Source organism: Trichomycterus rosablanca, chromosome 3, assembly GCF_030014385.1.
Source record: "Trichomycterus rosablanca isolate fTriRos1 chromosome 3, fTriRos1.hap1, whole genome shotgun sequence".
NCBI lineage: Eukaryota > Metazoa > Chordata > Actinopteri > Siluriformes > Trichomycteridae > Trichomycterus > Trichomycterus rosablanca.
In genome coordinates this window covers 53,735,186-53,748,959 of record NC_085990.1, presented here as the reverse complement: position 1 = coordinate 53,748,959, position 13,774 = coordinate 53,735,186, and the positions used below count along the sequence as shown (strand labels likewise).

The window sequence follows — 13,774 nt, the reverse complement described above, 5'->3', positions numbered from 1 at the left end:
TTGTCTTGTTCCCCCTTCTGCTGCCCAAACAGCCCTGACCTGTCGAGGCACGGACTCCACTAGACCCCTGAAGGTGTGCTATGGTATCTGGCACCAAGATGTCAGCAGCAGATCCTTTAATTCCTGTAAGTTGTGAGGTGGAGCCTCCATGGATCGAACTTGTTTGTCCAGCACGTTCCACAGATGCTCGATTGGACTGAGATCTGGGGAATTTGGAGGCCAAGTCAACACCTCAAACTGGTTGTTGTGCTCCTCAAACCGTTCCTGCATCATCCTGCTGAAAGAGGCCACAGCCATCAGGCAAGCGTCTCCAAAGTAACGTCCACATGGATGGCAGGACCCGAGGTTTCCCAGCAGAACGTCGCCCAAAGCATCACACAGCCTCCGCCGGCTCGCCTTCTTCCCATAATGCATCCTGGTGCCGTGTAAGCGACGCACACGCACCCGGCCGTCCACGTGATGTAAAGAAAACCTGATTCATCAGACCAGGCCACCTTCGTGCTCCGTGGTCCAGTTCTGATGCTCACGTGCCCATTATTGGAGCTTTCGGTGGTGGACAGAGGTCAGCATGGGGACCCTGACTGGTCTGCAGCTATGCTGCACCATACACAACAAACTGTGCTGCTCTGTGTATTCTGACACCTTTCTATCAGAACCAGCATGAACTTCTTCAGCAGTTTGAGCTACAGTAGCTCGTCTGTTGGATCGGACCACACGGGTCAGCCTTCGCTCCCCACGTGCATCAATGAGCCTTGGCCGCCCATGACCCTGTCGCCGGTTTACCACTGTTCCTTCCTTGGAGCACTTTTTATAGATACTGACCACTGCAGACCGGGACACACCCCACAAGAGCTGCAGTTTTGGAGATGCTCTGAACGCTCGCCCATTTTTCCTGCTTCTAACATCAACTTTGAGGATAAAATGTTCACCTGCTGCCTAATATATAAACTAACCATAGACGTATACGTTTAACGATGTTTTTTTTTGCACAATGCTACTATTTGCTACTATTACAGTAATTTCTATGGCTTTTTATCTGCACTCATTTCATGTAAACTGAACCATGGGTAATACCTTTTTAAAATCTGTGCAATACATCTTATAAAACAGTACAATATTCGTTTAACTTTTTCAAAAAAATTTTATATATATCTTTTATATATCCTTACATTTCTATTTTTTTTTTTTAATTTTCTATTCACCCCCCCCCCCCATATTTGCCCCCTAATCTAGTCGTGTCCAGTTACCCTGATTGCGTTCTCTATACTGATTCGACCCTTCACCGCTGACTGAAAACGCCTCTCCACTGACACGTACAGTCAGTACAGACTGCATTTTTCACCTGCATGAGTCGAGTTCATACGGGCACTGTGTACGGAGGGCCACACCCCCATCAGCATTATTCCTCAGCCCTGTGCAGGCACCATCAGTCAGCCAGCAGGGGGCGCAGTCGCACCAGTTATGAGGACCTATTATCCGACTTCCTTACCCCTAACCCTGAACAACAACCGATCGTTGTTCATGCAGCCGCCCAGCCCAGTCGGAAAAGCAGAGCTGAGATTCGATACGATGCATTCAAAACCCCGACTGGTGCGCTAGCGTACTTTACCGCTGCGCCACCTGAGCGGGCACATTTCTATTTTTTAATATCTATGTAAACACATACAGGATCTTTATATTCTTGAAAGCTGCTTCTGCTTTTGGTAGATGGTAACTGCATTTTGTTGCCTTGTACCTTTACTGAGCAATGACAATAAAATGGAATCTATCACTTAAATGGTTGGATTTGAACCGACAATCTTCCGATGCTCTGTATTTAGGGGTCACCGCGGCAGAATTGGTCCACATACCTGATTTGGCACAGTTTTCAGTTCAGTTCTTTCTGATGCAACCTTCCTATTGCTATCCAGGCTTGGGACCAGCACGGACAAGTGCACCTCCTAATGGCTAGACTATTTCAGTTGCCAACAATGTTCGATCCCAGCAATAGTCGGTTGGCGTACTTCACTGCTGCGCCCCTCCCAAGCGCCACTTCTGTTTTTTTTGTTACTCTCTGATGCTCCTCTCAGTATTTTTATAAAGAATTCAGCTCAGGTGTAAAAAATAATCCAGTCACTTTTGTATTTTATAACTTTTATATAAAAGTTTATTTTGCCACTTACATGAGGCATCATAAAACTTGTGAATAAAACAAAAACCTTTTTTTAAACATACACACAAATGCATTATTAATTCCTTATTGTTTATTATGCACTTTCCCTCAAATCTTTCCTCCCAATCTAGTCGTACCCAATTAGAGTCAAGCACTGGTCCCCATTATCCCCCGTCTATGTGCAGCACCATCGATCAGCCAGCAGAGGGCATAAGTGCAGCACTCCCACCCGCGGACGAGCCAATTATTGTCCTTGTAGGCACCCGGCCTGCCGTAGCAGAGCTGAGATTCGAACTTGTAAGCTCAGAGCGCCCCCTACTGTTAAATAAAGATTATTATTATTACTACTGGTGAACCCAGACCGTTTATTCACACAAAGTTCTCGATACTAGACATCAGATTTAGTTCCCGCTGTATAAAGAAAGTCTTTGTTTGTGTTTATGAAATATTTATTAATATTTATATTTTACTCTCCAGCCTCCTGTTTCTTCAGCACGTTTTTTAACTTCTTGAATTTGTTTTTCCCCAACTGGTTCTTTCTGGTTTTCAGCAGGCTCTTCTGATTCTGCTTCTGCTTCTGGTTTTTCTTCTTGAGCAGGTTCTCCTCGTTTGTTTTCACTTTGCCCTCCTCTGGGTCCTTGCCCTTGTTTGAGTTCTGACCACCCAGTTTGGCCTTCTTCTTCTTCTGAGGACCTTCAGCTTTTAATCGTTTACTCGTTACTACAGTCTGTTGTTTCTGGGCGGTTTTCTGGGCGGGTTTCTGGGCGGTTTTCTGGGCGGGTTTCTGGGCGGTTTTCTGGGCGGGTTTCTGGGCGGTTTTCTGGGCGGGTTTCTGGGCGGGTTTCTGGGCGGGTTTCTGGGCGTTTTTGGGGCTTTTGGGTTGCTTGTTGTCTGCTGATTTCTGCTGCGCTGCACCTTCGGTGTGTTTTTTGGATCCGGATTTTGGGTTCTTCTCCGAGGACGTACCCGGCGTCTCCGTTTTATCTGTCGCTTCTTCTTTTTCTTCTGCACAAAGAGCGACGATCATTAGTCAGAAAGCATGAAAGAGCTAATTAGCGTATAGAAAGAGAGCGTGCGCTCGGTTCTTACCTTTATCTGTAGGTACGGACGGGATGGCGTTGGAGAATTTCTTCAGCTTCGCGACAAAGAACCCGTCCATGTTGTGCGAGTGTGGGTAGACGCGTCGAGTCAGCTTGAGGGAGGGATGGAAGCGCTTCTCTCGAAATCTACAAACATTAAACACCATTTTAAACCTTTTAAAAGCTAAACGCTCCGTTTATCACAATTCTCTTATACAGGGAGAATATTTGGGGCTGCAGTACCTGGTGAAACCCTCCTTGCCAAAGTCTAATCCAGTGGGAACCAGTTTGACGTTTCTCTTCTTCAGGGCATAGTCCACCACCCACTCGTTCTCCTCTACCTGCAACACACCGCCCTGTTAGTCACCGATTCTGCTGGAGGTTAGAGCACCTACACTGAACAAACCACTGTCACGATCTGAACTCTGGTGCTTCATTTAACATCCCAGTTGTGATAAACCGAGCCGTAGATTAATGCCGTCCCATGTTCATGAGGCTAAGCATTAAACGTATATATATATATATATATATATATATATATATATATATATATATATACAGTGTATCACAAAACTGAGTACACCCCTCACATTTCTGCAGATATTTAAGTATATCTTTTCATGGGACAACACTGACAAAATGACACTTTGACACAATGAAAAGTAGTCTGTGTGCAGCTTATATAACAGTGTAAATGTGTTCTTCCCTCAAAATAACTCAATATACAGCCATTAATGTCTAAACCACCGGCAACAAAAGTGAGTACACCCCTTAGTGAAAGTTCCTGAAGTGTCAATATTTTGTGTGGCCACCATTATTTCCCAGAACTGCCTTAACTCTCCTGGGCATGGAGTTTACCAGAGCTTCACAGGTTGCCACTGGAATGCTTTTCCACTCCTCCATGACGACATCACGGAGCTGGCGGATATTCGAGACTTTGCGCTCCTCCACCTTCCGCTTGAGGATGCCCCAAAGATGTTCTATTGGGTTTAGGTCTGGAGACATGCTTGGCCAGTCCATCACCTTTACCCTCAGCCTCTTCAATAAAGCAGTGGTCGTCTTAGAGGTGTGTTTGGGGTCATTATCATGCTGGAACACTGCCCTGCGACCCAGTTTCCGGAGGGAGGGGATCATGCTCTGCTTCAGTATTTCACAGTACATATTGGAGTTCATGTGTCCCTCAATGAAATGTAACTCCCCAACACCTGCTGCACTCATGCAGCCCCAGACCATGGCAGTCCCACCACCATGCTTGACTGTAGGCATGACACACTTATCTTTGTACTCCTCACCTGATTGCCGCCACACATGCTTAAGACCATCTGAACCAAATAAATTAATCTTGGTCTCATCAGACAATAGGACATGGTTCCAGTAATCCATGTCCTTTGTTGACATGTCTTCAGCAAACTGTTTGCGGGCTTTCTTGTGTAGAGACTTCAGAAGAGGCTTCCTTCTGGGGTGACAGCCATGCAGACCAATTTGATGTAGTGTGCGGCGTATGGTCTGAGCACTGACAGGCTGACCCCCCACCTTTTCAATCTCTGCAGCAATGCTGACAGCACTCCTGCGCCTATCTTTCAAAGACAGCAGTTGGATGTGACGCTGAGCACGTGCACTCAGCTTCATTGGACGACCAACGCGAGTTCTGTTCTGAGTGGACCCTGCTCTTTTAAAACGCTGGATGATCTTGGCCACTGTGCTGCAGCTTAGTTTCAGGGTGTTGGCAATCTTCTTGTAGCCTTGGCCATCTTCATGTAGCGCAACAATTCGTCTTTTAAGATCCTCAGAGAGTTCTTTGCCATGAGGTGCCATGTTGGAACTTTCAGTGAACAGTTTGAGAGAGTGTGAGAGCTGTACTACTAAATTGAACACACCTGCTCCCTATGCACACCTGAGACCTAGTAACACTAACGAGTCACATGACATTTTGGAGGGAAAATGACAAGCAGTGCTAAATTTGGACATTTAGGGGTGTAGTCTCTTAGGGGTGTACTCACTTTTGTTGCCGGTGGTTTAGACATTAATGGCTGTATATTGAGTTATTTTGAGGAAAGAATAAATTTACACTGTTATATAAGCTGCACACAGACTACTTTTCATTGTGTCAAAGTGTCATTTTGTCAGTGTTGTCCCATGAAAAGATATACTTAAATATCTGCAGAAATGTGAGGGGTGTACTCACTTTTGTGATACACTGTATATATATATATATATATATATATATATATACTGTATATATATATACATTCAGACAGCGGACGGAAATTATCGAGAAATATGAGCGTGGCGTTCGAGTGACTGATCTTGCCTCTATGTTTGGAATGCCAAAATCGACAATATGTACAAGGAAGTTTACATTTTATATAAAAAGAAGGAAATGTATTATGGTGTATGGTGCAGCACACGTACTGTACTGAAATGTGATGCGTGTTATGTACAGTACAGTACTACTGTGTATTATTGTTTATTATTGTTTATTCCAGGAATGTCTATTCTATAATTTAAGATTAAGGGAGAATATACTCGTATTAATAACAAAAAAGAGCGTTTAAGACATTAGAGAGGTTAGGGGTAAGGGGGGGTTTGGGAGGTCTGGAACCTTTTTGAGTTTCGAACCGTTTACCATACGAACATTTTGGGTTACGAGTGATCTTTTTCAACTTAACGTACGAACACATTTCGGATTACGAACCGTAATTCGCGAAACACGTGACGTCACGAACAAGTTCACTCCCGTCTCTCTCTCTCTCTCTCTCTCTATATATATATATATATATACAGTGTATCACAAAAGTAAGTACACCCCTCACATTTCTGCAAATATTTCATTATATCTTTTCATGGGACAACACTATAGAAATAAAACTTGGATATAAGTTAGAGTAGTCAGTGTACAACTTGTATAGCAGTGTAGATTTACTGTCTTCTGAAAAGAACTCAACACACAGCCGTTAATGTCTAAATGGCTGGCAACATAAGTGAGTACACCCCACAGTGAACATGTCCAAATTGTGCCCAAAGTGTCAATATTTTGTGTGACCACCATTATTATCCAGCACTGCCTTAACCCTCCTGGGCATGGAATTCACCAGAGCTGCACAGGTTGCTACTGGAATCCTCTTCCACTTCTCCATGATGACATCACGGAGCTGGTGGATGTTAGACACCTTGAACTCCTCCACCTTCCACTTGAGGATGCGCCACAGGTGCTCAATTGGGTTTAGTCCATCACCTTTACCTTCAGCTTCCTCAGCAAGGCAGTTGTCATCTTGGAGGTTGTGTTTGGGGTCGTTATCCTGTTGGAAAACTGCCATGAGGCCCAGTTTTCGAAGGGAGGGGATCATGCTCTGTTTCAGAATGTCACAGTACATGTTGGAATTCATGTTTCCCTCAATGAACCGCAGCTCCCCAGTGCCAGCAACACTCATGCAGCCCAAGACCATGATGCTACCACCACCATGCTTGACTGTAGGCAACATACAGTTGTCTTGGTACTTCTCACCAGGGCGCCGCCACACATGCTGGACACCATCTGAGCCAAACAAGTTTATCTTGGTCTCGTCAGACCACAGGGCATTCCAGTAATCCATGTTCTTGGACTGCTTGTCTTCAGCAAACTGTTTGCGGGCTTTCTTGTGCGTCAGCTTTCTTCTGGGATGACGACCATGCAGACCGAGTTGATGCAGTGTGCGGCGTATGGTCTGAGCACTGACAGGCTGATCTCCCACCTCTTCAACCTCTGCAGCAATGCTGGCAGCACTTATGTGTCTATTTTTTAAAGCCAACCTCTGGATATGACGCCGAACACGTGGACTCGACTTCTTTGGTCGACCCTGGCGAAGCCTGTTCCGAGTGGAACCTGTCCTGGAAAACCGCTGTATGACCTTGGCCACCATGCTGTAGCTCAGTTTCAGGGTGTTAGCAATCTTCTTATAGCCCAGGCCATCTTTGTGGAGAGCAACAATTCTATTTCTCACATCCTCAGAGAGTTCTTTGCCATGAGGTGCCATGTTGAATATCCAGTGGCCAGTATGAGAGAATTGTACCCAAAACACCAAATTTAACAGCCCTGCTCCCCATTTACACCTGGGACCTTGACACATGACACCAGGGAGGGACAACGACACATTTGGGCACAATTTGGACATGTTCACTGTGGGGTGTACTCACTTATGTTGCCAGCCATTTAGACATTAATGGCTGTGTGTTGAGTTATTTTCAGAAGACAGTAAATCTACACTGCTATACAAGTTGTACACTGACTACTCTAAGTTATATCCAAGTTTCATGTCTATAGTGTTGTCCCATGAAAAGATATAATGAAATATTTGCAGAAATGTGAGGGGTGTACTCACTTTTGTGATACACTGTATATACAGTGAGCGAACATTCGGACAGCGGACGGTGTTTTTCCAGTGTTTTCTTTATATTTTGTAAAATTCTATATTAAAATGTATTTAAATAATAAACATTTGATACAAAGTTTTTTTTTTTTTACATTACTAATTCATTTTACATGTAATTTGTTAATACATTAGTTCAAGCAACAAAGAAAATTTGTTTAAATGCTCAGCTCAGCTCAATGAGCTTGTTTGATTACTTTGATTTTCAATTTAAGATGGCGATAAGTAACTTAAATTTGGTAAACCTGTTAGGTTACAGTAAAGTACTCTGTTATTGGTAATTACCTTTAATTGCAAGGGACTGAAGTTTTTTTTTGTTTAAAAAATTTACAAGAAAATGTGCACTGTTTACACTTCAGAAAAAAAATCGTGAGAAAATCGAATCGTGAGCAGAGTGTATCGTTACACCCCTACTAAACTCATATGCTTTTGAAGTAGTGATATAAGATACAATATAATGTAATCTTAAAGTACGATGGCAGGACACTGACATTTCACTTCAAATAAATGAGAATCAAAAAATCCCGACAGCAGCACATCGAGTTTCACAGCAAACTGCATATTACACGGGAGACGGCTCCTTTCATGGCCTTGCTTATAACACAGTCCCAATTTAATCTGTACAATATGTTATAGGTGGTTTTTTACCTCAATTTTACACACTGTCAGTTATAACAGCTTTTTAATCCCCCCAGCACACGATGCATAAGAAAAACCAACAGGCGATTAGAATTGGCTGGAAACAAATCATTCATAGGGTGGATGCTGATTCTGTGGTAGCATTTAGCCCAGTTGTGCCCAAATAACCTGCTGCCAAATCTCATGCCCTCACACGTCATCTCAAACCTACCAGCTTCTCGAGTCTTGATCGAGTTCGAGTCAGCAGTGGGGGTCGGCCAAGCGCCTTCACGTGACGCAGTCGATTAGAAAGCTTACCGTGATGGAGCAGGTACAGTACACCAGGTAGCCGCCGGTCTGCGAGTCGGCGTTCACCGAGTCGATGGCCGCCAGAATCAGCTCCTTCTGTAGGTGAGCCGAGCGCAGGATATCCGACTCGTCCTGACAGACGGAGGAACACGGTCATCAGAAAATCAATATTCACTACAGGTCATGATGTAAACGCCGGAGACGGAAATATCATGTGAACGTCCGGCTGTTCAAGTCTCGCTCTAATAACCGGAATCTCTGGAGCGGATTTAATGGCTCTTCGTTTAAAGAAATCTTCTGATAGTGCGTTTATATTGATATTGTGCAGAGTTCATGTGACGTTTAGTGCGTTTTAATCTTCCGACTGTTCAGCCACACCTGATCAAGTATGCTACATACAGGCGTCTTTACATTAACACATTTTTGTCATTTTATTGTATATTTTCAGTTGTAATATTATGGCTGTGAGGGAGGTTAAAACTGCTCGTGTAGGAATGTCTTCATGGCGTGTGTACTTGTCGTCTTTACACGAAGGCTTGTAACACAAAACACACCAGCACAAACACTAAGGATCAATATACAAGCTGCGATTTATTTTACAGGACGGCATGCATAACAAAAACACAACAGCAAGCTTAATACATGCCGAGTGTTGTGACAAGGGGCACAAGGGGCGATTGAGGAGAGCGAGACTGTCACACGCACCCTCCGGCATGTGTGCAGTAGTCGACTGCATCAACTACGCACTACGCGAGTTCATATGCGGATCAGTTCTGTGCACACCTTAATCAGCATTATCCCTCGACTCTGTGCAGACACCATTAATCAGCCAGCAGAGGTCGTAATTTCATCAGTTATGAGGTCCCTATCCGGCTTGTCCTACCCTATGAACAACAGCCAAACGTGGTTCATGCAGCCGCCCAGCCCAGACGGATGGCAGAGATGAGATTCGATACGATGTATTCAAAATCCCAGCTCTGGTGTGCTAGCGTTAAAGTAGGGGGTCAATTTGCTTCCTTTACTTGTGTGTATGGTGGTTAGAGTGATTGTGAAACCATGAGGGTGTAGAGTTAGTTTTTTCCTAACTTATATGGCATTTTTAAGTGCAAGTGCTTCCAAAAATGTAAGCAGATTTTGGGGGAAGGGGGGGGGGGGTACTAAGCTGAAGATTCTCCTTGTAGCTGTTCGTATTGTGGAATTGTGTTCTGATGGCGTTCATATGTTGGCATGAGCAGAGGACGCGTTTAATAGAAGTTCTCAGGTACGATCAGCAGGATGTGTACTCGGACTGGGTTCGCCTTGCATTGCCATGATGATGTCTATCAGGATTTAAGCTTTTTATTTATTTATTTTTTACCTTTTATCTCCCCCTTTAGCGCATCCCATTGTTCAGTTAGCATGGTGCTTCCTCTCTGTCTATGCCGAACCGTGCCCTGACCGAGGAGATCGAAGCTACCCCGTATCCCCTCCGTAACATGGGCAGCGGCCGGATGCGTTTTTGCCACCCACACATTGATGAGTTTGGCGCCACCTAGCGTTGCATGCGGAGAGACGCACCCTAAGGGCGCTCTTCCTCATCTCTTGTGCAGGCGCCTCTAATCAGCCGGCAGAGGTCGTGATCGCATTCTGACAGAGAGAGACCCACATCCGGTTCTTTGTCCCGCCCCCAAACTGAGCAACCGGCCAATCGTTGCTCATACAGCCGCCCAGCCTCGGACCGGGGAGGCAGAGCTGGATTCGATACCACGTACTCAGAACCCAGCCCTGGTTGCAGCGTGTCTTTTTACCGCTGCGCCACCTGAGCGGCTAGGATTTAAGCTCTGTATAGAAATTACCTTGCTAGTTTTTACTGCTGGATCTTTGGCGATGACTCCTGTACCAGCGCACGGGGCGTCCAACAGCACCCGGTCAAAACCTCCCATCACCTGCCCATCAAAACAAAGCACAACAATAGATCACACAGAACATGATGGAACGCACACTAAGAAAAGCAGAAGTAAGAGAAAGTAAGAATAGATCATATTCTTAAATTAAATCATATTTGTTAATTAAATTCATCTAAAGGTCACTGACCTTAGGGAACTGTCTGCCGTCGTAGTTACAGATGATGGTGTTGATGACTCCCAGTCGGTGAATGTTCCCCACCACACTCTTCAGCCTGTCAGCGCTGGCGTCGTTAGCCACGATTACACCCGTGTTCTTCATCAGCTGAGCTACAGACACACGATTTCACAAGGTGTGAAAAAAATATGTTAATTTACACTAGAAGAAACTGTAAAGTTCACACGGTCCTAATGAACATGTCGATGTTCCGTCAGTACATATAGAGGCGGTGGGTTTGTCCATCCACCCCTTCAGACTCTGACAGGACGTTTCTCTGTCCTGTTAGCATAGCCACACATCTGGATGATGCAGATGTACGGTACTAAAGCAGGAACTTGGGTTTCTCAGCCTAAAATTAATGTAAACGTTTATCGGCCGATTTTCATCGATTCGTTTGCTTATAGAAGGTCGCTGGTTCAAACCCCGCCACTGCCAGGTTGCCACTGTTGGGCCCTTGAGCAAGGCCCTTAACCCTCAATTGTTTATACTGTAAGTCACTTTGGATAAAAGCTTCTGCTAAATGTAAACGTGTAGATAGGAAACAGGAGTGAACCAAGTACAGAGCCCTGTGGAACACCAGTCGAAAGATTGTAAAGAAAGGATACAGATTTCATTCTGTAGGAATGCCCTAAAGGTACTGGACTAGTAAGCATAAGGTCGCTGGTTCAAGCCCCACCACTGCCAGGTTGCCACTGTCGGGCCCTTGAGCAAGGCCCTTAACCCTCAATTGTTTATACTGTAAGTCGATTTGGATAAAAGCATCTGCTAAATGTAAATGTGTAGATGGAAAACAAGAGTGAACCAAGTATAGAGCCCTGTGGAACACCAGTTAAGAGATTGTAAAGAAAATTAGAGCAAATGTAAGGCAGTTGTAGCCTAGTGGTTAAGGTACTGGACTGGTAAGCATGAGGTCGCTGGTTCAAGCCCCACCACTGCCAGGTTGTCACTGTTGGGCCCTTGAGCAAGGCCCTTAATCCTGTATACTGCAAGTTGCTTTGAGTAAAATGCTAAATGCAGAAAATGTAAATGTAGGTACGTAGATAGGAAACATGAGTGAACCAAGTATAGAGCCCTGTGGAACACCAGTTGAAAGATTGCAAAGATTTCACTCTAGGAAACCTAGGCAGTTGTATCCTAGTGGTTAAGGTACTGGACTAGTAATCAATAGGTCGCTGGTTCAAGCCTCACCACTGCCAGATTGCCACTGTTGGGCCCTTGAGCAAGGCCCTTAACCCTCAATTACTTAGACAATTCACTGTCACAGTAGTGCAAGTTGCTTTGGATAAAAGTGTCCGCTAAATGCCAAACAAAAACGTAAATGAAAATAGGTAAATAGGAAACAGGAGTGGACCGAGTATAGAGCCCTGTGGAACACCATTTTAAAGATTGCAAATAAGGGATACAGATTTCACTCAAGGACAGTTGCAGCCTAGCAGTTAAAGTACTGGACTAGTAATCAAACCCCACCACAGCCAGGTTGCCACTGTTGGGCCCTTGAGCGAGGCCCTTAACCCTCAATTGCTTAGACTGTACACTGTCACAATACTGTAAGTCACTTTGGATAAAAGCGTGTGCTAAATCTTTACCCATATACGTGGTTTTGCCTCCTGGAGCTGAACTCATGTCCAGCACGGACTCGCCCTCCTGCGGTGAGAGCGCCATTACAGGGAGCAGCGACGACGCCCCCTGCAGCATGTAGTGTCCGGCTAGATACTCCGGAGTCGCACCTGAGGAACACAAACACACAAAAATCAGGACTCATGACACCAGCACAGCTTTAAGGGTTACTGCTTACACCTGAGAGCTCATTTAGAGGACTGACCGATGGGTACTGAGGAGTCAAAGATGACCAGACCCACTTTGGACCACTTTCCCAAAGGATCAAGGTTTACACCCCTGTTGATCAGAGCCTAAAGGAACAACAAAGAGGGTTCTATTAATAGTTTCAGTGGTAATACAGGTAAACAAACCATGTGACCCTGGTTATATTGCCCAGTGTACCTGAGCCAGGTCTCTCCTCCTGGTTTTGAGCGTGTTGGTTCTGATGGTTACTGGCCTCTGGACTTCATTCGCCTCCAGAAATTCTATGAGCTGAAACGGAAACATGTACACAGATTTAAACAAACGATGTTTTAGCTTTGTTACCCCCCTTCACCCTGTTCTTCAATGGTCAGGACCCCCACAGGAACACCACAGAGCAGGTATTATTTAGGTGGTGGATCATTCTCAGCACTGCAGTGACACTGACATGGTGGTGGTGTGTTAGTGTGTGTTGTGCTAGTATGAGTGGATCAGACACAGCAGCGCTGCTGGAGTTTTTAAACACCTCACGGTCACTGCTGGACTGAGAATAGTCCACCAAACAAAAATATCCAGCTAACAGCGCCCCGTGGGCAGCGTCCTGTGACCACTGATGAAGGTCTAGAAGATGAGCGACTCAAACAGCAGCAATAGATGAGCGATCGTCTCTGACTTTACATCTACAAGGTGGACCGACTAGGTAGGAGTGTCTAGTAGAGTGGACAGTGAGTGGACAGTGAGTGGACACGGTATTTAAAAACTCCAGCAGCGCTGCTGTGTCTGATCCACTCATACCAGCACAACACACACTAACACAGGATGTCTGATCACGGACTGATGACCAGAGATCCTCCATCAGGATTTTCTTAATAGTAGTTCAGTCCATGGTTGCGGGACCAGAGAGAAATGACACAAACGGTTTAGGGATGGTCTGTTGGATACAGATACGAACCTCAGAGTGGGGGAACAGTTCCATCAGCTTGCTCATGAGGAAGTCGTTATAGCTGTAGTAGGTGCAGAGGTCAGACTTCAGCAGGGCCACGTACTCGGACCTCTCCCTGCCCTCCTCCCTCCTCTCACTGAAGTGGGACAGCACGTCCACCACGTCCTTGATCCTCTGGTGGATGCTCTGCAGGTCTAGCGATAAAAGTCCTGCACCACAAACCGGGAAAATAGCAAAATAATTAAAATCTAGACATATCCAACTGACTCGGACTCTAGCCTAAAGACTCGTGACTCGACTCGGACTCTAGCCTAAAGACTCGTGACTCGACTCGGACTCTAGCCTAAAGACTCGTGACTCGACT

At 45.2% G+C, this 13,774-nt stretch overlaps 1 protein-coding gene and 1 non-coding gene across 2 annotated transcripts in view; both read right to left on the bottom strand.

Moving 5' to 3' along the window:
* Positions 1-2,116: 2,116 nt before the first annotated feature.
* The window catches only part of nop2 (NOP2 nucleolar protein homolog (yeast)), an 18,891-nt gene continuing 7,233 nt past the window's right edge, over positions 2,117-13,774 (bottom strand). The window contains exons 7-16 of the mRNA XM_062991479.1: positions 13,420-13,619; positions 12,669-12,758; positions 12,490-12,577; positions 12,254-12,394; positions 10,638-10,777; positions 10,400-10,489; positions 8,574-8,696; positions 3,475-3,572; positions 3,242-3,378; positions 2,117-3,157 (exon numbers count right to left, since the gene is read on the bottom strand). Of these exons, the coding sequence (XP_062847549.1) occupies positions 2,619-3,157; positions 3,242-3,378; positions 3,475-3,572; positions 8,574-8,696; positions 10,400-10,489; positions 10,638-10,777; positions 12,254-12,394; positions 12,490-12,577; positions 12,669-12,758; positions 13,420-13,619 (1,646 nt within the window). The 3' untranslated portion in view covers positions 2,117-2,618. The remainder of the gene's footprint in view (positions 3,158-3,241; positions 3,379-3,474; positions 3,573-8,573; positions 8,697-10,399; positions 10,490-10,637; positions 10,778-12,253; positions 12,395-12,489; positions 12,578-12,668; positions 12,759-13,419; positions 13,620-13,774) is intronic.
* LOC134311012 (small nucleolar RNA SNORA29) lies at positions 10,865-11,002 on the bottom strand. Its single transcript, XR_010011379.1, has one exon. It is a non-coding gene; the product is annotated as a small nucleolar RNA SNORA29 (small nucleolar RNA).